The 27,972-nt window shown below is 43.7% G+C and overlaps 2 protein-coding genes across 3 annotated transcripts in view; both read right to left on the reverse strand.

Annotated features, from left to right (window-relative positions):
- The window catches only part of RAB39B (RAB39B, member RAS oncogene family), a 404,112-nt gene that overhangs the window by 114,155 nt on the left and 261,985 nt on the right, over positions 1-27,972 (reverse strand). The gene's annotated exons all lie outside the window — the stretch shown is intronic.
- ATG4A (autophagy related 4A cysteine peptidase) lies at positions 162-27,917 on the reverse strand. 2 transcript variants are annotated; one of them, XM_081964018.1, is made up of 13 exons: positions 27,780-27,917; positions 19,602-19,673; positions 18,879-18,950; positions 16,624-16,722; positions 15,524-15,625; positions 13,368-13,440; positions 10,755-10,834; positions 9,350-9,537; positions 5,921-5,999; positions 5,400-5,545; positions 4,083-4,139; positions 3,025-3,136; positions 162-1,027 (listed from the first exon to the last, which is right to left on the reverse strand). In XM_081964018.1, the coding sequence occupies exons 1-13, from the start codon at positions 27,787-27,789 to the stop codon at positions 963-965; spliced, it is 1,155 nt and encodes a 384-aa protein (XP_081820144.1). In that variant the 5' UTR covers positions 27,790-27,917; the 3' UTR covers positions 162-962. The 2 variants fall into 2 exon arrangements, with proteins under 2 accessions (XP_081820144.1, XP_081820143.1); XM_081964017.1 differs by having other exon boundaries at positions 19,602-19,676.

A 27,972-nucleotide genomic window follows, 5' to 3' on the forward strand; every position in this document is an offset into this window, starting at 1 on the left:
ATATCAGGGTAGAAAACAATCAGAGAACTGAGCCCAACCATTTTTATTTTGATAGATACCCTTCTCTGGTTCTTAAAAAGCTCCAACTCCCCAAACTGGCATCCAACCTATTCAATAGTTAAGGAATGAGATGCACAAATAAAGTGCTCTTCACAAGGGGAAACATGTAAATGTTTAATTTAAAATAAATAAGATACAGTTGAAACAAAAAACATGTTTTCTTTTACTCAGGAGCAAAAGAGGTTTAATAATGATTTGAAGTTAAAGTCAAAGTGAAAAAGGGGGTCGTCATAATTATAAAGAGACCTTCTGTATGTTGCAAGAACACGGGAGGAGTTGAAAGGTTGCCTCCCAAGTCCTCTGCTTATTAATGTATTTCCTAGAAACAAGAAACGGGGTTTTTTTTTTCCTGAAAAATTGCACATTTTATACGCGTCCTTCCATTAAAAACACTTTGGGGAGGGAGTTTCCAAGTGCAGTGGCAAAGAAATGTGAAGAGACTGAATAAAAGCACGGGGTTTCCCCCGTATTGTTGAAAAAGGAAACAAGGCAATGACATTGACGCCTTTAAAAAATTGTCCATGTGAAGGAACAAGAGGTGAGTGTTCTCCTCGCATAAGGTCATGCCTTCCGCGTGAGCAAAGCTATTGCATTATATGATAATTACCATCCAGCTGTTGTGGAGGCTGGCAAGACCGTTCCCAGCAATACGACGAGCCGGTTTTTGCTTTGGGGTTTTCCGAGAGCTCTTCTTCAGGCAAGGTTTTTTCCTTGCGGAAAAGTGGGGAGGAGGGGAATGGAGGGGGGGACACAAACACAGGGGCTAGGGAGCCAGGCTCCATGCCCTTCTCAAGAAGTGCTTTTTTGGGGGGGAACTGTTCTCCTGAGGTCTTGTGTCTGTTCACAGTCAGGCACTTCAGGGTGAGAAAGGCGCTGTGGTTTTCTTCCCCGCCAGGTTGCCTTCATACGCTCAAGATCTCAAACTCTTCTTCCATTTCAAACAGTTTATCCGTGGAGTCAATGAGCTCTGTGAAAAAAAAGAGAAACTGTAAAATTCTTTGTAAAAATAGGTTCGGTCTTATCAAAAAAAACCTCCCCGTTCAAGTTTTGTCAAGCTGGTGACCCCGGGGCCGGGAATGCCCAAAACGGCACTCCTAACTACGGGTCAGTGATGGTTTTTAGACACAGAGGGCCCAAACTGCACACACTTGCATGCCCAAACTGAAAGGTGTGTGCCAGGAGTGAAATTCAGCAGGTTCTGGAGAACTGGTAGAGGAAATTTTGAGTAGTTTGGAGAACCAGTAAATGCTACCTCTGGCTGGCCCCGCCCCCATCTATTCTCTGCCTCCCGAGTCCCAGCTGATCGGGAGGGGAGGGGGATTTTGCAGTATCCTTCCCCTGCCACGCCCACCAAGCCACGCCCACAGAACCGGTAGTAAATAAAATTGAATTTCACCACCGAAATGTGTGGACATGCCTGTCCTGATATGCGTGCATGCGCAGAAGAGACCTGAAAACCAGCGGGACCGGGCTAAGATCTTTTGTGAGTTTCTTTTGTGAGTTTCCGTTTCATCGTCTGCAGGGAAACAGAAGCTCGTGAAAGAAACGCCACGGAGATCTGACAGGGGGCAATGGCATGTGTGCCAGCAGAAAGGGCTCTGCGTGCCACCTCTGTCATGCGTGCCATGGGTTTGTCATCCCAGCTATAGATAGTCCTCGACTTGCAACCTCAATGGAGTCCAAAGTTTCTTTGTTCAGTGAATTTCACCCCATTTGACCACCTTTCTTGCCACAGTTGTTAAGGGAACCTCTGCAGTTCTGTTAGTTCCCTGTTAAGTTAGTAATTGGGTGGTGAAGTGAACCTGGTTTCCCCACTGACTCTGCTTGTCAGAAGGCTACAAAAAGGAGAACACGTGACCCTGGGACACTGCAGCCATCATAAATATGAAGCAGTTGCCAAGCATCCAAATTGTGACCATGGGGTTGCTGCAACGGTCGTTAAGGGTGAAAAATGGCCATAAGTCACTTTTTTCCCCAACCGTTGTAATGTTGGTCACTAAATGAACTGTTGTAAGTTGAGGACTACTTGTGTGTGAGAAGTTGGATGGAGAATGGCTGTTGGAAAGCAAATGCGTGAGGAACAAATCAACCCATCAGAGATTGCAGATGACCTCTCCCAGCATAGCTTAGCTGGCCACAAGAACACACCCTTACAGTCCTTTCTGTTATGGCAAAAATATGCCTACAAGGTGTCGCAGATGCTTCATGTTGTAAAGGTAAAGGCTCCCCTCGCACATATGTGCTAGTCGTTACCGGCTGTAGGGGGCAGTGCTCATCTCCGTTTCAAAGCCGAGGAGCCAGCACTGTCCGAAGACGTCTCCGTGGTCATGTGGCTGGCATGACTCAAGGCCGAAGGCGCATGGAACGCCGTTACCTTCCCACCAAAGGTGGTCCCTATTTTTTACATGCTTTCGAACTGCTAGGTTGGCAGAAGCTGGGACAAGTAACGGGAGCTCACTCTATTACGCGGCACTAGGGATTCAAACTGCCGAACGTCTGATTCACAAGCTCAGCATCTTAGCCTCTGAGCCACTGCGTCCCTTTTGCTTAATATTGACTTCACCCCAATTGATCCATTTTTTGATCCAGAAGAAATGGACAAGTAGTTTGCTCAAGCAAGTGAGCAAACTTTGGCCTTGATTCCCAAAGGTTGCTTCAGAGCATGAAAGTAGCGCCCACCCACAATTGGGGTCTCTCTTCCGAGGGGTATGCCACTGCTTTAAGGAGCTGCCGTTCAGAAATTTACTCCTTGGGGCCAAGTGTCCAAATAGGTCACTTCTAATCCTTGGGGATTTATTCACACCACATGCTAAAATTCAGGTTCTTTTGCAATCGGGCACTTTGCGCAAATGCAGGCAATGAATCAATTCTAAGTTAAGGCTGTGAGAGCATATTGTGTGGACAAAATAACACAGATCACAGCCGCGCAGCACAATGGAGGAAGTGATGAAACACCCTCCCTACCTGCTCCGGTGGTGGTGACTTCTGGTTTTGTGGGAGGTATGAAAGGGGGCCAGTGTGGTGGGTGCTTCTGAACCAGCTCAAACATTCGTAGACTCTGCTTCTTATGTATCTCCTGGGAGGGAAGAAATGTCATTTGTAAACTGCAGCCCTTAAAATGTATTAGCCATTCAACCCTTCAAAACACCGTGCTGAATATTCAACAGCTGGGGAATATAAACCATTACTTCCCTGCCCTTTCTATGTTAATCCTTTTTTACATTTTGTATGAAAAAAATATAATCCAAAATTAAGTATTTATCACTTGAGCTATTTTTGGCATCAAAAGTTCAAATTCACTATGCTGTTTACTTCTCATTCTTAAATACCAAATGGAAGGCATTAAAAGGCAGGGAACAAATGAATTTCCAGGCCAATGGAAACCCGTGTTTAGAAAGTAAGGTAAAGGTAAAGATTCCCCTCGCACATCTGTGCTAGTCGTTCCTGACTGTAGGGGGTGGTACTCATCTCTGTTTCAAAGCTGAAGAGCCAGCACTGTCCGAAGACGTCTCCGTGGTCATGTGGCCGGCATGACTCAACACCAAAGGCTCACAGAACGCTGTTCCCTTCCCACCAAAGGGGGTCCCTATTTTTCTACTTGCATTTTTTACCTGCTTTCGAACTGCTAGGTTGGCAGAAGCTGGGACAAGTAACGGGAGCTCACTCCGTTATGCGGCGCTAGGGATTCGAACCAGCCGATATATATTATATATTAAGCGCACAAAAGATCAGAAGGCTTACAAGGCCATATATATTAAGCGCACAAAAGATCAGAAGGCTTACAAGGCCCTCTTCAAGAAGACAAGTTTAGAAAAAATATCAGCACAGCAAAGAAACAACAACAAAATAATTATAACACCATTCAGTTCAATGGAATAAACAAACATCAAATATGTATCAGAGCTGGGGGCATCTCTCTCTTTCAATCTTTCTATCCCTCAGGTTATTATCAATCCTTCTACTAGTAAATCTGTTAAACACAAAACAAGAAATGATAATAATTTGTCTTTCCTAATACTTGCCTTTTGTACAAAGCTACACCAGTTATCAAAGTCCTTTTCTTCTTTACAAAAGAATCCCTGTAACAATTGAAGAATATTAGAAAGGAAAAACAAGGAATAATCCAATGATAGCAACATCTGGTCACTATACATTCTTTCCAATTAGCTCAGGAGGGCATTAAGTCATCATTATTAGGCATCCTTGAAACAATAAACTCAGGTGCTGATACAAAACGCTCACAAAACATCGGAAGAGATTCAGAGTGGCTTCTCATCTCAGTAAGGACTAAGCCAAAATACACATGAATTGTGTTCACAAGGCATGCTAAGCTATTGCTTGGTCTATCCAAGATGCCTTTTTTACAAATCACAGCAGCTCAATGTATATAATACACTGTCCAAACAGGTATACTAGGTTATAGGTTAATCTGTTGTATAACTGTCTAAAACAGGGGTCTCCAAACTTGGCAACTTTATAAATTTGTGGACTTCAATTCCCAGAATTGTGGCTGGCTGGGGAGATGACGTTGCTAAGTTTGAAGAGTCCTGGCCTAATGACTACGTTTAACCATTTATCACAATTCCAACATTGAAAATGTAATCAGCAGCCTGAACAAGGCACATTCTTCAGGGGGAAGGGACAGGGAGTGTGTGTGTCCTCACTACACCCCATGTTCTGACCTAGGCTTCCTGAGACAGTAAAAAGCACACACTTAGTCCCCAAAGCCCTCTTTTTATTTCAACGGCTGTGAATTATGTTCATTCTCAGCCTGTAATGAGTCACAAATAGTTTGTAAAGAGTCCGACAGAAGTCTGCCACAGTCTTTCGGGATAAGGCTGATAAGCACCCACCTTTATCTCTCTTGAAAAGACCTAATTGCCAATTAGATTTGCAAGGCCACATGGAGCACAGAGACAAAACAGAGCTTCAGAATTTAAACTGACCAGAACGAACAAGGTTGCTTCCTGCAAAGGCTCATGTGCCTTTGCTCCTCCTTTATGTCTTATGGGAGGGGCCAATCATCTCCAAGCCTTACTCCCGAGTTGCCCCTTTTGTCTTAACTGTTCTTGCCTTCTGAGAGCTCTGCGCATGCGTGCACTGGGAACAGGCTGCCCTGTTCCTCTGCCTCACTGATATCTGACTCTGGAGGCTCCGGAGGCAGCACATAACTCCCAGATGGCCTTGGCCCCCTCTCTGCCTCCGACGCAGAGTCCTCGTCCAAGCCTTCCCCAGACTCCAGGACTGACCCATATTCCTCCCCAACCTCCTCACTGTCTGACTCTGCTGCCAGCTCCGCAGGTCGCCGGCAGACCACAACACCCCATCACGATACTTACTAAAGCTACAGAGGGATCGAGATTCATTATCTTCATCCGGTGGGGGGCCTGCTGGCAGTGGAAGCTGTGGTCATCCACTGCACCACTCTCATCCGAATCTACAAAGACCTGAGTGGTGTGAGGGTCCAGGTAGATCAATTCATTTCCTACAAGAAAGAAGCAAGAAAGGGCTTGGGTAGCCGTGAGTGGAACTGAAAAACAGGCAGCTTCGCACTGCAGTTCTCCACCTAAACTCCAGGATCTGCTACGGCCCCAAATCTGGATTTCCATATAAAGGGGAAGGGGGCGGGGGCGTCATTCTTCAAATCAAGTCCTAGAGTACTCCTCTCTTCAGCTAAGAAACAAGCTGAGATGAATATGGCTTGTGTGAATCTTCCCTACAAGGCACAAGAATGGATTCCAATCTTCGGTATAAGCTCTTTACTGTGATTTCTCTTTTCCCTGGAGTTCTTCCCATTTGCTATTTCAGGTTTAGAAGAATTCTTCAATGGAACTATTGCAACAGCTTTGTTTTTCCTTACCCAGAAATCCTATAAAGTAGTAGGCATTGTTTGGTTTTCCTCCTAAAGCTCCTAAAGATTGTGGCATCTTAAAGCATTCCTAAAGATCCAAAGGAGAAAGAAAAAAAATATATATTTACTGTCCCACAAATATACTGTTTGTACTTCTTTCCTTCAGCAACGGAATTCAAGGCAGCTTATTACCTAGTTCCTTCCAGGTCAACATCTGCTTATTTTGAGCTAGACCAGGACCAGTAAAGCATTACCCCCCACCTGTTTTCTAAAGAAAGATACTCAAATCACAGAATTACAGAGGCGGGACATTTCTGTTTTCCTGGAAAAATAAGTTGGAAAATACAATACAATACAATAATACAATAGTAGAGTTGGAAGGGACCTTGGAGGTCTTCTAGTCCAACCCCCTGCCTAGGCAGGAAACCTTATACCGTTTCAGACAAATGGCTATCCAACATCTTCTTAAAGACTTCCAGTGTTGGGGCACTCACAACTTTTGGAGGCAACTTCTGTTCCACTGATTAATTGTTCTAACTGTCAGGAAATTTCTCCTCAGTTCTAAGTTGCTTCTCTCCTTGATTAGTTTCCACCCATTGCTTATCCTACCCTCAGGTGCCTTGGAGAATAGCTTGACTCCCTCTTCTTTGTGGCAGCTCCTGAGATATTGGAACACTGCTATCATGTCTCCCCTAGTCCTTCTTTTCATTAAACTAGACATACCCAGTTCCTGCAACCGTTCTTCTCATGTTTTAGTCTCCAGTCCCCTAATCCTCTTTGTTGCTCTTCTCTGCACTCTCTCCAAAGTCTCCACATCTTTTTTAGATGCCTTAAGCTCCTGGCTGGCTTCTCACATCTATTTAAGATCTGCCCACACCAGGGGTGGGATTCAGCCAGTTTGCACAGGTTGGGGCCAACCAGATGTTAATTTTGCATCCAGTTTGCCGAATCGGTTGTTTCAAGGATCGGCTGCCCCCCGCCCCCATCCCTCCCCTCCCCGGAGTCTCCATGTGGCCCATTCATCATGCCAAGTAAGTGCAGGGCCCCCACGGAGGCTCTGGGAGGGCAAAAAATGAGCCTCCCAGAAGGCTCGGGGAAAGCCTCTGAAGCCTGGGAAGGGCGAAAACACACACACACTCCTCGCTGTGGTGCAGGAGGCCACGCCCACCATGGCCACGCCCACTCAGCAACTGGGCAGAGAACCGGTTGCTAACGTTTTTCAATACCCCCCCCCCAAACCCTGCCAAAAAGCCAAAGAAAGAGCTGAACATTATAACCTGCCATGTCTGCAGAAAGCAGAAATAAGTTACATTTCCCACTTGCAAAAACGTCACTAGCCTCGGAACTACACAATTGCTTAACTGCGAGTATGTATCTGTGGTAAAGGAGAAGTCAAAGATATCACGCGTGTCTTATAGCACTGTGAGTGACACCCAGTGCTTTTGGGTCAATGCATATTCTTTCTCCCCTTACTAGAGAGATTATTAGCGAGGGCAGACAGTTTTTAATGTAGACTATCTCCTCCGGGACACAATCCCGGCTACTACGCTTGCAGTAGCAAAATTCTGTGCTGCTGCAATGACCACCAGGAAAAATTCAGTTGCAGGACTAAAGATGTTTTCTTGTACCAATTTTTCGTAACTATCTCGAACAATTTTTAGAGAATCTATATTTATACTCATAAAGGTAAAGGTTCCCCTCGCACATATGTGCTAGTTGTTCCTGACTCTAGGGGGTGGTGCTCATCTCCATTTCAAAGCCAAAGAGCTAGCGCTGTCCGAAGACGTCTCCATGATCATGTGGCTGGCATGGCTAAATGCTGAAGGCGCACAGAACGTAGTTCCCTTCCCACCAGAGGTGGTTCCTATTTTTCTACTTGCCTTTTTATGTGCTTTTGAACTGCTAGGTTGGCAGAAGCTGGGACAAGTAACAGGAGCTCATTCCGTTACGCAGCGCTAGGGATTCGAACCGCCGAACTGCCAACTTTTCTGATTGGCAAGCTCAGCGTCTTAGCCACTGAGCCATTATGTACCTTATACTCATACCTATCCACTTATCCATCAAGTACACACGGGCACGATCTAAACTGTATGATACAATGTGTGTTATTGTTATGGTTGTTACTATTTACTATTGTTATTGGTATGATCTTTTAATATTATTGCAAATAGATTCTTGTCTTTTGCTGGTTGATGACCGTAATAAAATATACATATTACTTAACTGTGCATTCAGAATATAAAGGATTATGTGTATTAGAAATTAAGCAACAAAGAGCTAATGGAACCTCAGAATTAACTTAAAACTGTGTATTTTAAAGATGGCCTAAATTCTGATACAATTTCAGCATTTTCATGAAACGGTGGCCCAGTGGTTAGAATGCAGTACTGCAGGCTACTTCTGCTGACTGCCGGCTGACTGCAATTTGGCAGTTCAAATCTCACCGATTCAGGTTTGACTCAGCCTTCCATCCTTCTGAGGTGGGTAAAATGAGGACCCAGATTGTTAGGGGCCACACGCTGACTCTGTAAACCGCTTAGAGAGGGCTGTAAAGCACTGTGAAGCGGTATATAATATCTAAGTGCTATTGCTAGCGCTAAGTAAAACCATGATCAGGTATGTTCATTTTTCTAGTACAGATAGTCCTCAACTTACAACAGTTTGTTTGGGGACCAAACTTATAATGGTACTGAAAAAAGTGACTTGTCAACCGTTTTTCACGTTTACAACCATTGCAGCATCCCCACGTCACAAGAACAAAATTCAGATGCTTGGCAACTGACTCATACTTATGACGGTTGCAGTGTCCCGGGGTGTCATGTGATCCCCTTTTGCGACCTTCTGATAAGCAAAGCCAATGGGGAAGCCAGATTCACCTAGCAGCCATCTTACTGATTTAACAGCTGCAGTGATTAACAACAGTGGCAAGAAAAGGTTGCAAAATGGGGCAAAATTCACTTGCTTGGCAATAGAAAAATTTGTCAATTACTACTCTGGACCATCCAGGCCGTTTCAATGTTTTCATGGTTATTCTTATGACATGTGTGTTTCAGTGGTGGGATTCAAAAATTCTTTTACTACCGGTTCTGTGGGCCTGGCTTGATAGGGTGGCATGGCTTAGTGGGCGTGGCAGGGGAAGGATACTGCAAAATCCCCATTTCCTCCCGATCAGCTGGGACTCGGGAGGCAGAGAATAGATGGGGCGGGGCCAGTCAGAGATGACCGGCTCCGGTTCTCCGAACTACTCAAAATTTCCGCTACTGGTTCTCCAGAATTGGTCAGAACCTGCTGAATACCACCTGTGGGGTGTTTGTGTGTGCATGCGCATACTGTATGTGTGTGTGTGTGTCCGTGTCTAATAAAACAATTGATCTCTTATGGCTGAGATCCTTCCTTAAGCCAACCAGCTCCTCCACAACTTCTGCCGTAGCGCTCTACCTTAAAAGCGTCGACATAAACCGGATTGATGTGGTTTATCCCCAGGCGAAGGGGCACGATCAGCAACAGAGGCTTCCAACTACCACCGGGAGCTCCCAGGGTCTTGGCTGGGTTGATGGAGCTCCTATAGGACAGTGAACTGCAGTGAGACCTGGGGCAACCCTGAGGTGGGGCCCGGCACATTTTTCCTGGTAAAAAGGATAGAAAAAAGAAAGAAAGAAAAGAAACCCTTATTCCTCAATTCCCTATTATTTTGTCAGTGGCCAAAGACTATTACCTTGCAATTAGAAATATTTTCAGCCTATGTCCCACAGTTTATGAAGAAAATAAATCTGAAACAGACCGTTCTGCTCATTTGTGAAATGTGAGAAATTCCATATGCACAGGGATTTGTTGGTTAGGACAAACCTTCTTTTTTGGAGAAAGAACCCAGAATTAAGAAAATTGTAGTGGTTCTCCCTACAATTAAGGAAGTCAGGAAAGCTATGAATATCAAACAGAGGCATTTTAAGACTTGGATAAATAAGGAGAGTCTGTTTCTGTTACTATTTACATGTTCTATGTGGAGTGAACCTTAGTTTGAGAAAGGTAAAGGTAAAGATTCCCTACACACATATTTCACAAAGGTGAAAAATAAGAGGCTTCATCCTGATGACTCTATTCTTCTCTTGTTCCGTTTGTTGTAAGCTAAATCCTTTTAAACAAGGATTTTAAAAAGGAATTTTAATGCGGGTAAAAGATAAAGGTTCCCCTCGCACATATATGCTAGCCGTTACTGATTCTAGGGGGCGGTGTTCATTTCCATTTCAAAGCCGAAGAGCCAGCGCTGCCCGAAGACGTCTCCGTGGTCATGTGGCCGGCATGACTAAATGCTGAAGGTGCACAGAATGCTGTTACCTTCCCACCAAAGGTGGTTCCTATTTTTCCACTTGCATTTTTTACGTGCTTTTGAACTGCTAGGTTGACAGAAGCTGGGACAAGGAACAGGAGCTCACGCCATTATGCGGCACTAGGGATTCGAACTGCCGAACTGCCGACTTTTCTGATCGACAAGCTCAGCGTCTTAGCCACTGAGTCACCGCGTCCCTTTTAATTTAGGTAACTACAGACAATATTTTCCAGATCGCATTTGGATTGATCACTGGAACCAGAGATTTATTCTTCCGAGCTTTGAGACTCGTGTTTTTCCTTTTCGGGATTCTAACTGAGGCTTAAATCAGTGTTTCTCAACCTTGGCGACTTTTAAGTCCTGTGTACTTCAACTCCCAGAATTCCCCAGCCAGCTGGCTGGGGGATTCTGGGAGTTGAAGTACATAGGACTTAAAGTCGCCAAGGTTGAGAAACACTGGCTTAAATGAAAGTGAATTCAATCTTGCTCAGGTTCCGATGATGATTAACAACTTACTGATATCTTCAATCACCACCGTGTTGTCCATAGACACGTAAACAGCTAAGGAATTCCATTCATCAAAGAGTGCAAGTTTCCTGAATAAAGCAAGACAGCAGTCAGTCAAAAAGCGTGCGCAATACAAGTAGCCCTCAAAGTACCACAGCAATTGGGCTCAGAATTTATGTTGCTAAATGGGAAATTTAATACGTGAGTTTTATCACATTTTACGACTTTTCTGGCCACATTTGTTAATCACTGCAGTTGTTAAATTACTAACACGGATGTTAAGTGAATCTGAGTTCCCCATTGCGTTTGCTTGTCAGAAGGTTGCAAAAGGTCACATGACCCCAACTGTCATAAATATGAACCAGTTGTCAAACACCTGAATGTAAATCACCTGTCCATGAGGATGCCACAACAGTCATAAGTGTGAAAGATGGTCATAAGTCATGTTTTTCAGTGCCGTTATGACTTCAAATTGCCACTAAATGAACTGTTGTAAGACAAGGACAACTGTACTTATTACTAAGCCCTTCCAATGCTTACACCTCCTCCTGCTTGCGGTAGTTTCTCAACAGTGATCTCATTTCAAATACTTTCCCAATGCTTCTGATACAGAGCAGAGAGCTTAAGGCTTAAAAATATAAGCTTTTAACTTAAGAAGCTTAAAACTTCAAAATATAAACACATTCGCTGCAGTTTTGGTAGAAAGACTAAATAAAGTTTTACAGGTGAATCTGACTTGCTGCCAAAAAGACAGTTAAGGAACAACATGAGAACTGTTTTGAATATTATTGAATATTTACAATTAGCATAAGGAACAACAGGCAGCACTAATATTCTTAGAAGCAAAGAAGGCCTTTGGCAACTTAAATTGCGTCTTTATGTTTAAAGTCCCAGAAGCTTAAATTGGGTCTGTATGTTTAACATCCTGGGAATTTTATGTTAGGGGTTATGCGAAATCCCAAAGGGTACAAGACAAGGATGTCCTTTGTCTCCTTTGCTGCTTATCCTGATGTTGGAAGTTTTGAATAGGGATATCAGACAAAATGGGAAAAATAAGAGGCATAAACATTAAGAAGGAAGTGTCAAAACTGAAGACCTTTACTGATGATTTGGTGATATTTCTGAAAGACCCCCAAAATAACATAGAATATTTGATGAGGAAATTAAACAAGTTTGGGTCTTTAGCAGGTTTTCAAATAAACAAGCAGAAAACCTTTCTCTTCCCTAACTTCCTTATTTACTTTTGCATTTTCTTTGCATGCTATATTATAAACTAAAAAAAAATGTTAAAGGAAAACATAAACACAATGTATAAATATTTTGCATACTTATAACCCAAACTATAAAGCTTGAAGTAACCACTTAGAGTTGCCTTCCTTAAGATGGCATTTTCCAGAGGTACCGTATTTTGGGGAGTATAAGACGCACCTTTTTCCCTCAAAAAAGAGGCTGAAAATCTGGGTGCGTCTTATACAATGAATTCAGCATTTTATGTCTCCCGAAACCCTGCCCCCTTCACCAAAATGGCCATGCATAGCCTGTAGAAGGCTTTCAGAGAGCTCCTGGGGGTTGGGGAGGGCAGAAATGAGTGTAAAACGGGCCGCTTTTTGCTTACTTTCCCCCCCCAACCCCCAGGAGTACTCTATAAGCCTCCTAAAGGCTATGCATGCATTTTTCTAAACAAAAAAACGGGCGCGTTTTTGTGAAAAATGGGCCATTGTTTGCTCGTTTTGGGGGGGGCACCCCCCAGGAGCACTCTGCAAGCCCCCTAAAGGCTATTTGTGCCTTTGGGGGGGGGGAGAAACGGGCCTGTTTCCTGAAAAACGGGCTGTTTTTGAGAGGTTTGCAGAGTGCAAAAACTTTTTTTTTAATTTGCCTCTTCAAAACCTTGGTGCATCTTATACTCCTGTGCGTCAAATACGGTATTTGGTGGCTAGGAATTCAGGGATTCACTTTCCCAATACATCCGCAGGATTCTTAGCTTGCAGAAAGCAGGGAACCACATTTAGATGTGCCAAAAATAAATAAATTGGTAGTTCAGCTACAAATGATCATGGATCTTTCACGGTTAACCTTTAGGATGGTAAAATGGGCTGATGACTATAAGAATCAAATGCAAGCACAAGAAATTAAGCTGTCTTTGTGTCCTTCAGCCATTGGACCAAAGTCTTTTTCTCTACAAGTACAGGGAGTCCTCACTTAAATGACAACTGAGCATGGAATTCCAGTTGTAAGTATTGTGGTTGTTAAGAAGTTCACAGTGTGACCTGGCTTGATTTTACAACCATGTTTCTAATGGCCAGAAAGCAAGTCACCACAGTTAACTGAATCACATGGTTGTTAAGCGAATCCACTGGCCCAGCTAAAAAATGCCAGAAATTGCCCAGAAAGCATCTCAAATCGGTCACATGACCACAGAATGCTGCAACTGGTTATAAATGTGACAGAGTGGACAGGTGCCCCCAAATGCAATCGTGACCGTGGGATCAGGAGTGCAACAGTTGTAACTCTGAGAGCGAATGATAAATATCCTTTTGGGGTCTAACTTTCAACCGTCGTTAAGTGAGGACAACCTGTATAAATCCCACACCCCTATTGCAGAATACACATATGCTGGCTTACTTGAGTACTTGGGCAACAGTATTTGGTCCGAACCATTCCCCAATAGATTTCCCTTCGCCAACACCCATCTGCGCTGTGTGGATCAGGAACAGAAAAAGACAAAAAATAAAGAATGTCAGAAAATGACATTTGCCCGTTAAGTGGAAATTTATTGGAATATTACATTTGCGTATCTCTCAAAAGATTCAGGATCAAAACTGTCTGCAAATATTAACCCGTGTCCGAGTAATTTAGCTAAACTTTGGGTGGGCTGAAGGGTGAGACAGTCCATGCGCAGATCTCTCGGTATTCAGCTCCCATCATGCTCAGCATAGCCATCCCAGCCGGGGGATTCTGGGAGTGGAAATCTACCCCTTGAGAGGTCAAGCAGAAAGAACCTCCAGCCCAGAGGCAGTATTCAGCAGGTTCTAACCAGTTCTGGAGAACCGGTAGCAGAAATTTTGAGTAGTTCGGAGAACCGGTAAATACCACCTCTGACTGGCCCCACCCCATCTATTTTCTGCCTCCTGAGTCCCAGCTGATTGGGAGGGAATGGGGATTTTGCAGTATCCTTCCCCTGGAGTGGGGAGGGAATGGGGATTTTGCAGTATCCTTCCCCTGGAGTGGGGAGGGAATGGGGATTTTGCAGTATCCTTCCCCTGGAGTGGGGAGGGAATGGGGACTTTGCAGTATCCTTCCCCTGGAGTGGGGAGGGAATGGGGATTTTGCAGTATCCTTCCCCTGGAGTGGGGAGGGAATGGGGACTTTGCAGTATCCTTCCCCTGGAGTGGGGAGGGAATGGGGATTTTGCAGTATCCTTCCCCTGGAGTGGGGAGGGAATGGGGATTTTGCAGTATCCTTCCCCTGGAGTGGGAAGGGAATGGGGAGTTTGCAGTATCCTTCCCCTGGAGTGGGGGAGGGAATGGGGATTTTACAGTTATCCTTCCCTTGCCACGCGCACCAAGCCAGGCCCACAGAACCGGTAGTAAGAAAATTTTGAATCCTACCACTGCTCCAGCCCCCAGCCTTAGCAGAAGCCAAGATGGGGACAGGTATACCACCAGCCTGTGGTAACACACAATGGAAGGATATTCCCAAACTGCCTGCTGGGCTTTGCAAGGGAGAGATGCCTCCCTCAAGTTCACTTGGTCTCCTGCAAAACGCTTTATGGTGGGCTGCCTTTGAAATGTGCAGACGGTTAATCTCAGGCTCTTCAGCAGACTCTTGAAATCGGAAGCGTGGGGTTTCAAAATTTCAGGGCAACCTGTCCGTTTCAAGAGACAACCGAAACCGCTCACAATCAGCTCTAAAGCTGCACATCATGCGTGACCGTAGTGTTTCAGAGACCGGATCCTCCCTTTTGAAACTCGGCCCAGATTTTAAGAACTGAATAAAGAAGGCAGCTGGATTGCCACACTGACACCACAGGTGTATTTGGAAGGAATATTAGAGGACCTCTTGCAAACAGTGGAGCTTCCTTGCAAAGCAAAATCAACCAACGACAATGCTGTTATTCAGATAAACTTTGGATTTTTATGAAGTTTCGTGAGGTCCATTTTAACTGGCGGGTGGTGATTTAATTTCAAGGCACGTGTTTTCAACTTTTGCTTTCTGCTTTGACTGCAATTGTGTATTTTCTCTTACATTTTAACCCAGCCACAAGAGCCAAGAGGAATACGGGAGCCCAACTACTGTGATTGTAACCATGGTTTAGCATAATGTGCAAATTTAGATTTTTGTGTGTGTGTATGCTTTCAAGTCATTCTTGACTCCTGGATAAGTCCCTGCAATTTTCTTGGCAAATTTTTTGAAAGTAGCTTGCCATTGCCATTTTCTAGGGCTCAGAGAGAATGACTGGGCCAACCTCACCCAATTGGCTTTGTGCCCATGGTAGGATTAGAACTCACAGTCTCACTACACATCCATTAAAATTGTTACAACTTTGCTTGGCTTGATTCCATGCTGACACTGTGAGGAATTCCCTAGTATGACATCAGCATTGGCTTCTCTTCTGCCCAAATTCTTCTCTGGTTATTTTTACTTTTTATTTTTTTACTTTGTTATTTCTGCCAACATTTGATTTTATTTCACCACCAGATGGGATTTTGCCTTAATCTAACACTCTCCAAATGACACAACAATTAGGACTACACATTGCTCTCAAAATCTGCACTTACCCATTTGATGAATTGAGTAACAGCAATCTTTTCTGTCCAGGAAGCAGCACAAAATCTTTTTATATTCTTCTGCTTGTTTTTTGTATTCCTCCCACTGCCAATCTGTAAGAAAAAAATATTAAAAGATTTTTAAATGTGATGTCACATTCCCACAAAGAACAAAAAAACTAAAGGTGATCCTTCAAAGAAAGAAATGTATATTGCAATCCTTCTTAGAAGACAGTCTGTTCTAATGACCTCTGTGGGATTTGCTAAGTGACCTGTAGTATCTCTGGGTGATAAAATACTCTGTGTGCACTTTCAGCCAATCCCACAGAGGTCATTAGAGCAGACTATCTTCTAAGCAGGTGCCATAATGGAAAGGTCTAAATGGCTGTGTTGTTATGGACAGCTACGTTATACTGGAAGAGCTCTGGAACCTCTTATGGGTTGGGTTGTTCTTCACTCATTTTCTGGAAAATAGCCATTCTCAATACTACTAGTCACTTAGTGGCCTTTCAAAGTTACAACAGATCTACTTACAACCTAAACTTGAAGTTTTAATAGTCTCTCCCCCCTCCCCCCCCCTCTCTCTCACACACACCATGCAGTTACATAACTTTTAGGTGCTTGGCAATTGGGCCGCTTTTATGGCTGCTTATAATATCCCATGATCCCATGATGTTTTATGATGGTCTGGCCAAAAGCCAGCATTTACATCCAATTTTTGGCAAAACCACGCCCATAGTGAACCATTTGTTCATTTAACCACGATGGCATTCACTTAACAACTGCTATGGCCACTTTACAACTGCCCTGTTAGCTTAACAAGTGACAGATGAACTAATGAGGTCGGTCCATTACTATTAATATCATTTCATCTGCTATATTATTTTAGTTGTTTTTGTAATTTTTTTTTTAAAATGTGTTAATAATGATTTTAGATATTGATTTTGTTCTGTTATACGCTTCTGTTATACGCTTCTGTTATACCCATCTCACAAGCAAGTGTCACTTGCTTGTGAGATGGGCAGCTATACCAGATGATAGATAGACACAGACAGAGGTGTGTGTGAGAGAGAGGGGGAGGGGGGGAAAGAGAGAGAGAGAGAGACTCTTACCTCTTCCCAAATGTTGACAGATCAGAGCCTGAGCCAACATCATCTGTCCACACCGCAACATGCAACCCCAGCCAGCATCTGACGAAGGACCTGTACCACCTGGGAGTGAGAAGCAAATGCTTAGTTTGTCATTAAAATGGAAGGCACATAACTTCCTTGGATCAAGAGCCCAAGTTTTACCCCAGGGACCCAAAAAAATCTGTATCTGCCTGCTGCCATTTGTAACCAGGCCATTTCATTTTTGCCTGGTGAAAAGCAAGGAAGAAGATCGAGGGCATTCACAAAAGGGAATGCTATGGTTTTTCTTTAAGCTGTGCTCCATAATTATCCTAAATTTGTAACCATGTCAGAGACACACGCTGTAAATGTAGTGCCATTTTCAATTTCAGCCATATATTCCCACCAGAAACAACCCTGTCAGAAGCATACTTTGAGAAATAAAGAGAAATAATCTGAGGAAAGAAATCCCAGATTGAGGAGTTTTTGGTATATATATATATATAATTAATATATAATTAATATATATATTAATTCGGAATTCCAAATTAGTGTTTTTATTATGGAGCTTCCCACTTCTGAAATATTATTGTATGGTTAATTAGCATCACTGGAAATAAAAATCTGGGTTGAAATAGAGACTCCAGAAGAATATCAGTGAGATATTAAAAAGGCATCGTTAAGGCTGATAACAATCCTTTTTGTGTGCGGTGTGTGACTAATTTTAAAATGAGGGTGAAGTAACTAAAAACTTAGTTTCTCCCTTTGCATGACGTGGCCAAACCCCTCATTTTCCAATCCATTTCCACGGCTTCCAACCAAGTATCCTCAAATACGTTCAATAGAGTTCCTGGCTATCCAAAGTGGCTCCTCTCTGATTAGGGGTGGGTTCCGGCAGCCGCTTCTGCCGGTTCGCTCGTGGTTGCGCTGCGAGCGCATATGCAGTACTATAAAAATGCTCCTGCGCATGCGCAGAAGGTGGTACGAGTGAGCGAAGCGAGACCGCTCACATTTGCAAACCGGTAGCGAAGGTAAGTGAATCCCACCACTGATAAGAGATGGTAAACTTTTAAATGGAAGGGGGGAAAGCCAGCTGCAGCAGCCCCAATGTTTATCCCCCACAGGAAAAACCTGTTTAAATGATCGTAGCAGAGGTGGGTTGCTGCCGATTTGGCCCGGATCGGGCGAACCGGTAGTAGTGGTAGCGGGAGGCTCCGCCCGCGTGCCCGGATGTGTAGCAGGCGTGCAGGAGCGTACCCAAACCGGTAGTAAAAAAAATTAGCCACCCACCTCTGGATTTATAGGTAATCCTCAATTTACAACCAGTCATTCAGTGACCATTTGAAGTTATAATGAGGCGCCAGGGTTAGAGTGCAGTACTGCAGGCTCCTTCTGCTGACTGCCACCTGCCAGCAGTTTGGCAGTTCGAATCTCACCAGGCTCAGGGTTGACTCAGCCTTCCGTCCTTCTGAGGTGGGTAAAATGGGGACCCAGATTGTTGGGGGCAAGAGGCTGACTCTGTAAACCGCTCAGAGAGGGCTGTAAAAGCACAGTGAAGCAGTATAGAAGTCTAAGTGCTATTGCTATATAATGGAGCCCCCCAATCCACCCACAAGGCTATTTATGACCGAATTTTGAAGTTATGATGCCCTGCGGTAATGTGATTGCATTTCCGGAGCTTGGCCACCAGCTCACTTTTATGGCTGCTTGCAGGGTCTTGTGCTCACATGACAATGAAGTCTGATTTTTTTGGGGGGGGGGGGCAGTTTCCGATGTTTACTTCCTGTTTTTCCAGCAAAAAAAAATGTCAACTGGGGAAAATGGATTTGCTTAACAATTAAAAGTGATTTGCTTGGTGACTGCAGTGTAATTAACCACTGCAAAAACAAAAAACCAGGTCCAGTCACGTGGTGGCTCATTTAATGACCACAATCAATGGTGACCATAATTCCAGGCTCAAATATGGTCGTAAGTTGAGGACTACCTGTATTTATGTCACTCAAGACAACCGTGTCAGACTCTGAAGGTTTCACTGGATGCAGGCCTAGAGCTAGGCCCTGTTTCACCTGGAGCAATCCTCTCCATCAGGGACAAGCAGATATCGCCAAGGCCTTTTTTTAATAAAAAAACCCCACTACTAATACTGGCAAGAGCTCTTGGTCAGAACGACTCGTTGATGCTCTTACAGAAATCATGTTTTCACAAACAGAAGGGAACGAGAGGGGCAAAACCTCATCAGGCCAGGAAGCAAAACTTACCAATGGGGGAAAATTTTCTTCTGTACGTAAACCAAAGACGAGAGCCAATGTCCGAAAGAAGATTAGATTTTTCTAGAAAAATTGAAAAAAGTAACCACAGATTAACACAAATAGCAATAGCACTTAGACTTATATGCCGCTTTACAGTGCTTTTACAGCCCTCTCTAAGAGGTTTACAGAGTCAGCATCTTGCCCCCAACAACCTGTCATTTTACCCACCTCGGAAGGACGGAAGGCTGAGTCAACCTTGAGTCTGGTGAGATTTGAACTGCCAAATTGAAGGCAGCTGGCAGTCAGCAGAAGTAGCCTGCAGTACTGCACTCTAACCACTGCGCCACCGAGGCTCACTTGGCATGAATATGGCACGAGTACAAATGCTGCATTCATGCCATATTCTACTGAGCCAAGAAGACATTCAGGCATTCAGAAGAATTTTCCCCCAATTCCCTTTTCATTCGTCAAAGGCAATGCAGTATCTGACAGTTCATTGTAGACATGAGTTATTTTTCCTCTGCCGCTTGCTTAATTCGTCTCAATTCAAAGTATATCCGGCAAGTCTGAACTGGAATCTTATCCTTTAGACCTGTGTTCTTCCTCAATCTGTTTTTTTTTATTTTAAATGCCTTCATAATTAATACCTTGCATTATGTCTCCTTTCAAGGATTTCTACTCTTTTAGAGATTGTCAGAGAAGTAATATGTAGCTTTTTAATTCCAAATTTACCTGTTTTCAGGTGATGCTGTCTTCCTAAGATCCAGGCGGGCTCATCTGTCTCAGGAAGTTCTTCTAAATAATCTACTAAAATAAAGTAATAATAAACTAAATAAATAAACTAAAGTAATGCTCATATATTTTTAACTAGATACACATTTATCTGATTTACAGAATACATGTCCATAAACACACTTCTTTAACAATAGCAAGGGACGCAGTGGGCACAATGGCTAAGATGCTGAGCTTGTTGATCAGAAAGGTCGGACGTTTGGCGGTTCGAAACCCTAGCGCCGCGTAACAGAGTGAGCTCCCGTTACTTGTCCCAACCTAGCAGTTCAAAAGCATGTAAAAATGCAAGTAGAAACATAGGAGCCACCTTTGGTTGGAAGGTAACAGCATTCCATGAGCCTTTGGTGTTAGTCATGCCGGCCACATGACCACGGAGACATCTTCGGACAGCGCTGGCTCTTCGGCTTTGAAATAGAGATGAGCACCGCCCCCTAGAGCTGGGAACGACTAGCACGCATGTGCGAGAGGAACCTTTACCCTTACCTAACAATAGCACTTAAGACTTATATACAGCTTGACAGTGCTTTACAGCCCTTTAAGCTGTTTACAGAATCAGCCTCCTTTCCCCAATAATCTAGGTCCTCACTTTACCACCCTCGGAAAGATGAAAGACTAAGTCAACCTTGAGACATTCAGGATCGAACTGCTGGCAGTTGGCAGAATTAGCCTGCAATACTGCATTCTAACCACTGCGCCACCATGGTTCTTATGCACAATATACAATTAAGATGACAAATATCGTACGTTAAAATGGAACATCAAATAATTACATATTAGATACAGAATTTGTTTTAGAACTAATCCCAGAACCGGCAACTTTTTCTACAACAGAGGATTTGCTCATTTGCTCTCTTTTTACATTTTGCACGTCACAGTAAACATTACAAATTAGTAACCATGGAAGAGACTTTGAGATGTACATACAAAATTCACAAGAATCACATGCAATCTTGCCCTGGATTGAGTTTCCTACATGCACTCAGGTCTCATTTGCTTTTAAAAGATTGAAAGTAATTCCTCTTACATTTCATCAGACAATGACCTTTGCTATTTGCTTGTCACAGTGTGACAATGATGAAAATAGATCTATTTTGGCAAGAGCCAAATATTAAATACTCTGATCTATTTTGGGAAATGCTGGAGAAGACTCCTGCAAGTCCCTTGGACTGCAAGGCGATCCAACCGGTCAGTCCTAGAGGAGATCAACCCTGACTGCTCTTTAGAAGGCCAGATCATAAAGAGGAAACTCAAATACTTTGGCCACCTAATGAAGGACTCCCTGGAGTAGAGCCTAATGCTGGGAACGATTGAGGGCAAAAGGAAAAGGGGACGACAGAGAATGAGGTGGCTGGATGGAGTCACCAAAGCAGTTTGTGTGAGCTTAAATGGACTCCGGGGGATGGTAGAGGACAGGAAGGCCTGGAGGAACATGGTCCATGGGGTTGTGATGGGTTGGACATGACTTCGCAACTAACAACAACAATTCTTTGAGACCCAGATCCCCAACTGCCTAGAAGGGTTAAAAGAGATTGCTTCAAAGTCAGTTCCTTCTTCTAACTCCTCCCCAGTTACAGCATACAACCAACACAGCTACCCCTCTGGAAAGGGTTATGGAGCTGGAAGAGATGTTAGGGAAACTGTGTGAATGTTTAACGTTCCCATTTTCCCTCCCTTAGTTTAGCAAAACCAAAGGAACCTCCGGAATTGATGTAAGCTGAAATCCAAAGCGGAATTAAATACACTGATTAACACTGCTTTGAGTTTGTCTACGGAAATTCTCAACCATGCAGGTTTTGGTGGTCCTAACAGTGCTTTCTCCAAAAGGCAACTGGACTTTCTTAGGGGTTTTTCCCCCTTTGAAAATGTTTCGCTTTCTCATCCAAGAAGCTTCTTCAGTTCTGACTAATGGGGAATGATTTTCAAAGAAAAAAAAACCCAAGAAAGTCCAGTTGCCTTTTGGAAAAAGCACTTTTGGAACTGTTTTGAGTTCTTTCCACCAAGTAAACAAAACCAAATAATTGAAAGAGATGCAAAATGGCCTCAAAGAGTCCTCTGAAATCCCAAATGCTTTAAAAGGATAAAGATGTATGCCTTTTATTTTCAGCATATTCCTTTGCAAAGCCTAAATCCAGAGTCCTAAAACTTACAACTACTAGAGTATGTGCTGAGATACTAGAGGCTTAATTCAAGTCTCAGTAGTACCAGTAATAAAAGATATTTTGAAAGCTGTGGGGTTTTTTTTAATGCTGAAAGAATGTGACACGTAGCTTGCATATTAATTATCATTAATAGAACAAGCTTCTTGGAAGGCATTCAAAAGAGTAATAAGGTTGCGTCAATAAAATAAAAACAATGTGGACATTTTAGATTTGAATTCCTCATGCTTGAAAATATGTTTATGCTGCTCCTTGCAAGTTCAGATTGACGCTACACCAAGGACCATGATGTCACCCATGAGCTAAACTTTGATCCATTAATACCTTCCAGGAAAATCATTCAGATTAGACTCCCATTTGCCAAGTCCCAATTATTTTTCCAACAAGGAAGAAAGCATTCTAAACGTTCATATTTCAGCTTTAAAAAATGATCTTGTCTCAAGCATGTAGATAAAATTCTCATAATTCATGCACCAAAATGCCAAGATGCAAGGTTGGCTCCTTGGTTTCATCTATCACTAGGATTGATGGCACAGATAATGCCTCCAGCAGTAGAATCCAATACATGGTTACTTAAGAAGTGCCAAACATTATAAGCTATATATAAACCTTATGCAATAGCCCAACTCCCTGTATTGGCCAGTCAAGAGAATCAGTTTTGCCCTATGACCTCTGTGGTAGTTTCTAGAGCATTTGAGGAATTACCCCTATCTCCCCTCCTCATGAGGCTCTACAAGGAACAAGGGATAAAGCATGGGTCGCAACATGAACTTTGCTCCTCAGAAGATCTTTTGTACTTGAGACATAAATACAAAAGGGCAGAGCTTGGGGTCATGACTCTACAATGCACAATTTGTTCTGACAGTCTGTGAAGGTTCCGACAGATGTCTGCTCGAGTTGCCACAGTCTTTCAGGGGAATGTTGATAAAACACCCACCTTATCTCCCTTGGAAGGCGGCCAGAGACCTAATTGCCAAATGCAGAGCAAGACCAAACTCAGCACAGTGTCAAACAGAACTTCTCAAAGCTTGAACCGACCTGATGAACTAATTGCTTCCTGCAAAAGCTCATGCCCCGTGCGCTCCTTTTATGTCTTATGGGAGGGGCCAATCATCTCCAAGCCTTGCTCCCGAGTCCACCCTGTTTTTCTTAATTGTTCTTGCCTTCTGGCAGCTCTGCGCATGCGCACATTGGGGACAGGCTCCTGCTGTTCTTCTGCCTCACTGATGTCAGACTCCAGAGGCTCCGGAGGCAGCAAATAACTAGCAGATGTCCTTGGCCCTCTCTCTACCTCCAATGCAGAGCCCTCGTCCGAGCCTTCCCCAGACTCCAGCACTGGTCCACACTCTTCCCCAACCTCTGCACTGTCCGACTCTGCTGCCAGCTCCGCAGTCCGCCGGTGGACCACAACACAATTTGACACCTGAGGATTATTATGGCTACCTCAATACCTATAATTCTAGACTGAAAGTACCGCGTGGAAGGACTTCACATTGGAACCGAATCATCTTTTAAACCTACACACTGCTGCCTGAGAAAACTTGATGTGCAGTGCTGTATTTTAAAAAACAGTTAATTTGCCCAAGACCAAAGACTCTGACCCAAGACCAAAAAGCGGAATATAATTACAGATTCTAGACACCCTGTATTATGAATAATTTGCAAACAAAAAGAATAGAGTGTCTTTCTCTACCCCAAATCTCTTTCAGTAAAAGTGAACGGTTGCAACATGCATGCTTGCTGTTCTTCAGAGCCTAACATAGGTTTAGTCTCCACAATACAATAGTAGAGTTGGAAGGGACCTTGGAGGTCTTCTAGTCCAACCCCCTGCCTAGGCAGGAAACCCTATACCGTTTCAGACAAATAGCTATCCAACATCTTCTCACAGACTTCCAGTGTTGGGGCATTCACAACTTCTGGAGGCAACTTCTGTTCCACTGATTAATTGTTCTAACTGTCAGGAAAGACAGTCAGTCCTCTAACCACTGAGCCCTCCCAAATGTGCTGAGAATACAGCACTGAGGAACTGCTGGCACTGTGTGGTTGACCACAATCTAGTTTTTCGTAAATGCTTCACTTTTCGAACCAAACAAGTAAAGGCACCTTATTTAATCACAAAACCTATGAAGACGCTTAGAATCATCACGATCATCAAATGACAATACAGGTAGTCCTCAACTTATGACCGTAATTGAACCCAAGATTTATGTTGCTAAGTGAGACATTCGTTAAATGAGCTTTGCCCCATTTTACAACTTTTCTTGTCACAGTTGTTAAGCAAATCATTGCAATTGTTAAGTTAATAACCCGGCTGTTAAGTGGATCTGCCTTTCCCGTTGACTTTGCTTGTCAGAAGGTCCCAAAATATGATCACATGACCCCGGGACACTGTAGCCGTCATAAATATGAGCCAGTTGCCAGTGGCTCAGTTTTGATCACGTGACCATGGGGATGCTGCAACAGTCGTAAGTATGAAAAATGGTCTTGTCATTTTTTTTCAGTGCTATTGTAACTTTGAATGGTCCCGAAATGAATTGTAATAAGTTGAGGACTGCCTGTATGTCACTCTAGGATTCTAGGGGGAAGACAGTGTAGTTATATGAAAGTACACTAGGTACTGCTACACAGAACTGAATAATATACTTAATGATGCTTTTCCTAAGAAAATTGCAGCCTATAACCAGATGAATCTGATAGTAAATCACTGAAACTCCAACTAAAAATGAATTTAGAAGGCTCTACAGTGGGCAAAAATTCCAACAAACCTTTCTGCCTTCTAACTACTATAGTATACACCCAGATCTATCTAACTAGAAAACTCTCTTCATACCCTATGCCTCTATCACGTGCCCACACATACAAATACTCCCTACACAGAATAGGAAGAATATCAATACTGTACTCGTAATTGTAGTCACATTTTACATATTTATAATCCTGCACTAGCCTTCTCTCCAGCCTATTCAAATAACAAAAACTTTAATGCAATGTATTAATTTCAAATCAACAAAAGCAGCTTCTGATATTTAAAACAGCATAGTTTAATATTCAAAATATGCTATAACATAAAGAAGTTGATGCAAACCAGACATGTAAGATTAACAGGTTCATTTGAAGAAAAACGTTTTACAACTGAACAGTAAGGTATGATGTGTATCTCAAGCATTCATAGGGAATAACGATTTTTTCGTTACTGCACACTATGGTATTCTCCACTGGCTAAAACAGCTGTAATAGTTGCAGCCCGGTCTGAAGAGGAATAGTTTAACTCAGATAACCTCCAGCTAAGTTTACTGTAGTGTGTTATATAAATGGAGCTGTCTTTGTTTTTCAGACACTTATTTTATTTTTAGTGCTTTCAAGTCAGTGCTGACTGCTGGCAATTGCCTGGACAAGTCCCTGCAGTTTTCTTGGCAGGATTTCAGAAGTGGTTTTCCCTTGCAGCCTACTTCCTGGGATTGAGAGAGGGACTGGCCCAAATTCACCCAGCTTTCTTTCTGCCTCAGGCAGGATTAGAACCGACAGCTTCCCAGTTTCTAGCCTCATGCCTTAACCACTACACCACTCTGTCTCTTCTCCCCTATCTCTCTCACTTCTAGACACTACAATCTCCTAAATTCTTAACCCGTATTGGTGATACATAATCTATTTTTTTATACAACTTCACAGAGTTCTTTGTTCATTCTGTAATATCATTCAGTACCGGAAGTTTGTTAATCTCTCCTTGGTACAATCTATTTCCCAAGGTAAGGAAATAACTGGTTTAACACACTGGGTCTAGGAGACTGAAATAGAAGTCAAGAGGTCACTTGCTTGAAATTCACTTCCATCATCAGTCTCTCTCTCTCTCCCTCTTTCTCTCTCTCTCTCTCTTTCTCTCTCCCCCCCATAGTGCTCACATTGTCTTTCCATACTAGATGGTGCAGATTACAACATGTTCAGGCTACACGCTTCAGGTGTTTGCTGACATTAATACAATCGAGTCCAGAGATATTTCACAATTACAGTCCTCTACTCCACTGCTCGCAACAGAATACCTTTTGCCACCAGAGTTGGAATTTTGGGATTAAACAATTTAGAACTACACTGCCTTTAGTCTGACCTAAGCGAAATACATAAAATTATCTGCTACAGATTCCTACCTGTCAACAACTACTTCTGCTTCAACCACAACAATACAAGAGCACACAATAGATACAAACTTAAGGTAAACCATAGCGAACTCGATTGCAGAAAATATGACTTCAGCAACAGAGTGGTCAATTATGCCTGGAATGTGTTACCCGACTTTGGGGTTCCTTCCCCAAACCCCCAAAACTTTAACCTTAGACTGTCTACTGTTGACCTCACCCCATTCCTAAGAGGTCTGTAAAGGGCGTGCATAAGTACCTGCCATCCCTGTCCTAATGTCCCCATTTATTCGTATCCATTTCATGGATTCATAATCTTGTATATACTTATATCTATTATCTTCTACATGCTTGACAAACAAACAAACAAATAAATAAAATTATAAGCATTGCGATTGTCAGCTTAGGAATTTCCCTAGATTGCCCCAGCTGCCTGAAGCACTGGGCTGAAATTCAAAACAAGCAAACCAAAAGCCCACGTCATGTTTATGAAATTTATTAGCCCTAAAAAAAAAACCTGAGTGCTGGAGTTAGAATGGAGCTGAAGCCAGCGGTAGGTTCTTCGGTGGTTATTTGTTTATTGCAGGGCTTCCCAAACTCTGTTACCCAATACCTCTTATCAGAAAATCATTTTTACTTTATCTAAGTAAAATCCTGCCAGTCAGTTTAAATATCCCTGTTGTGATTGGGAAATGGGTTCACAGGCCATTACCCAGAGAAAAAGCACTTTTACCCAATTCTGCGTAATTCACCTCTTTGAGAAGCACGGATATCCTGTCACATTTTCCTTTCCAACTATTGGAAGTTTCTTCCATCTTCAAACAATTCCCACTTAACCCATAGACAAGCATAGGTGTATTTTCAGTTATCCCTTGCTTGTCCCTCAGGAACCCACATCCTTCCACTTCACAGCCTTGTTGGCTGAGGATGATGGGTGAGGAAACCCTCAGGAAGACACCAGGTTGGGAAAACTCTTTAAGCAGTCTTGTTGGCTGAGGATGATGGGAGCAGAATCCAACCCCTCTGGAAGAGACCAGGCGGGGAAGTCCTTTAAACGGCTGAGGATGATGGAAGATACCTGACTGGGGAAGCCCTTACCGCCTGGTTGGCTGAGGATGATGGGAGGAGTCCAACCCCTCTGGAAGATACCAGGTTGGGGAAGCTTTTTAAACAGACTTGTTGGTCGAGGATGATGGGAGCAGAAGCCAACCTGTCCGGAAGGTATCTGCTGGGGAAGCCCTTACATTATAGACCTGTTGGCTGAGGACGATGGGAGGATTCCAACCCCCCTGGAAGACACTAGGTTGAGGAAGCTCTTTTAACAGCCCTGTTGGCTGAGGATGATGGGAGTTGAGTCCAACCCCTCTGGAAGACACCAGGTTGGGGAAGCTCTTTGAGCAGCCCAGTTGGCTGAGGATGATGGGAACAGGATCCAACCTGTCTGGAAGATGCCTGCTGGATAAGCCCTTACATTACAGACCTGTTGGCTGGGGATGATGGGAGTTGAGTCCAACCCCTCTGGAAGACACCAGGTTGGGGAAGCTCTTTTAACAGCTCTGTTGGCTGAGGATGATGGGAGCGGAGTCCAACCCATTTGTAAACTGAGGTCTGGAGGAAATGTCTAGGGCCATAGGCGGCTGAGGATGATGGGGGAAAGAAGTCCAGCCTGACGCTGCCGGGGACTGGCTGGGGACGATGGGAGTTGGAGTTCAACGCCAGGCTGAGGACAGCTGCTCTTGAGGGGGGCTTGGTGGGCTGAACCTGAGAAGGAGAGAGAACATTTCTGCCTCGCCCGGCTCCCCGCCCGCTCCCTGGGCAAGGCCGGGCCTCACCAGACTCCATCCTCCTTCCGCGTCACCGCCGCCACCATCCTCTCATCTCCGCGCCGCCGCCTCCTTCGGCCGCCGCTTCCTTTCTTTCCCGGCGGCGGCGGCCAGCCTCCTCCTCCTCCCCCTCCCTCCCTCCTCCTCCTCGCGGAAAACAACACGGCGACAGCCGTCTCCGCCCGCGCAGCGCACGCCGGGA

Source organism: Natrix helvetica, assembly GCF_964273705.1.
Source record: "Natrix helvetica genome assembly, chromosome: 11".
In the NCBI taxonomy this organism is placed as follows: domain Eukaryota; kingdom Metazoa; phylum Chordata; class Lepidosauria; order Squamata; family Natricidae; genus Natrix; species Natrix helvetica.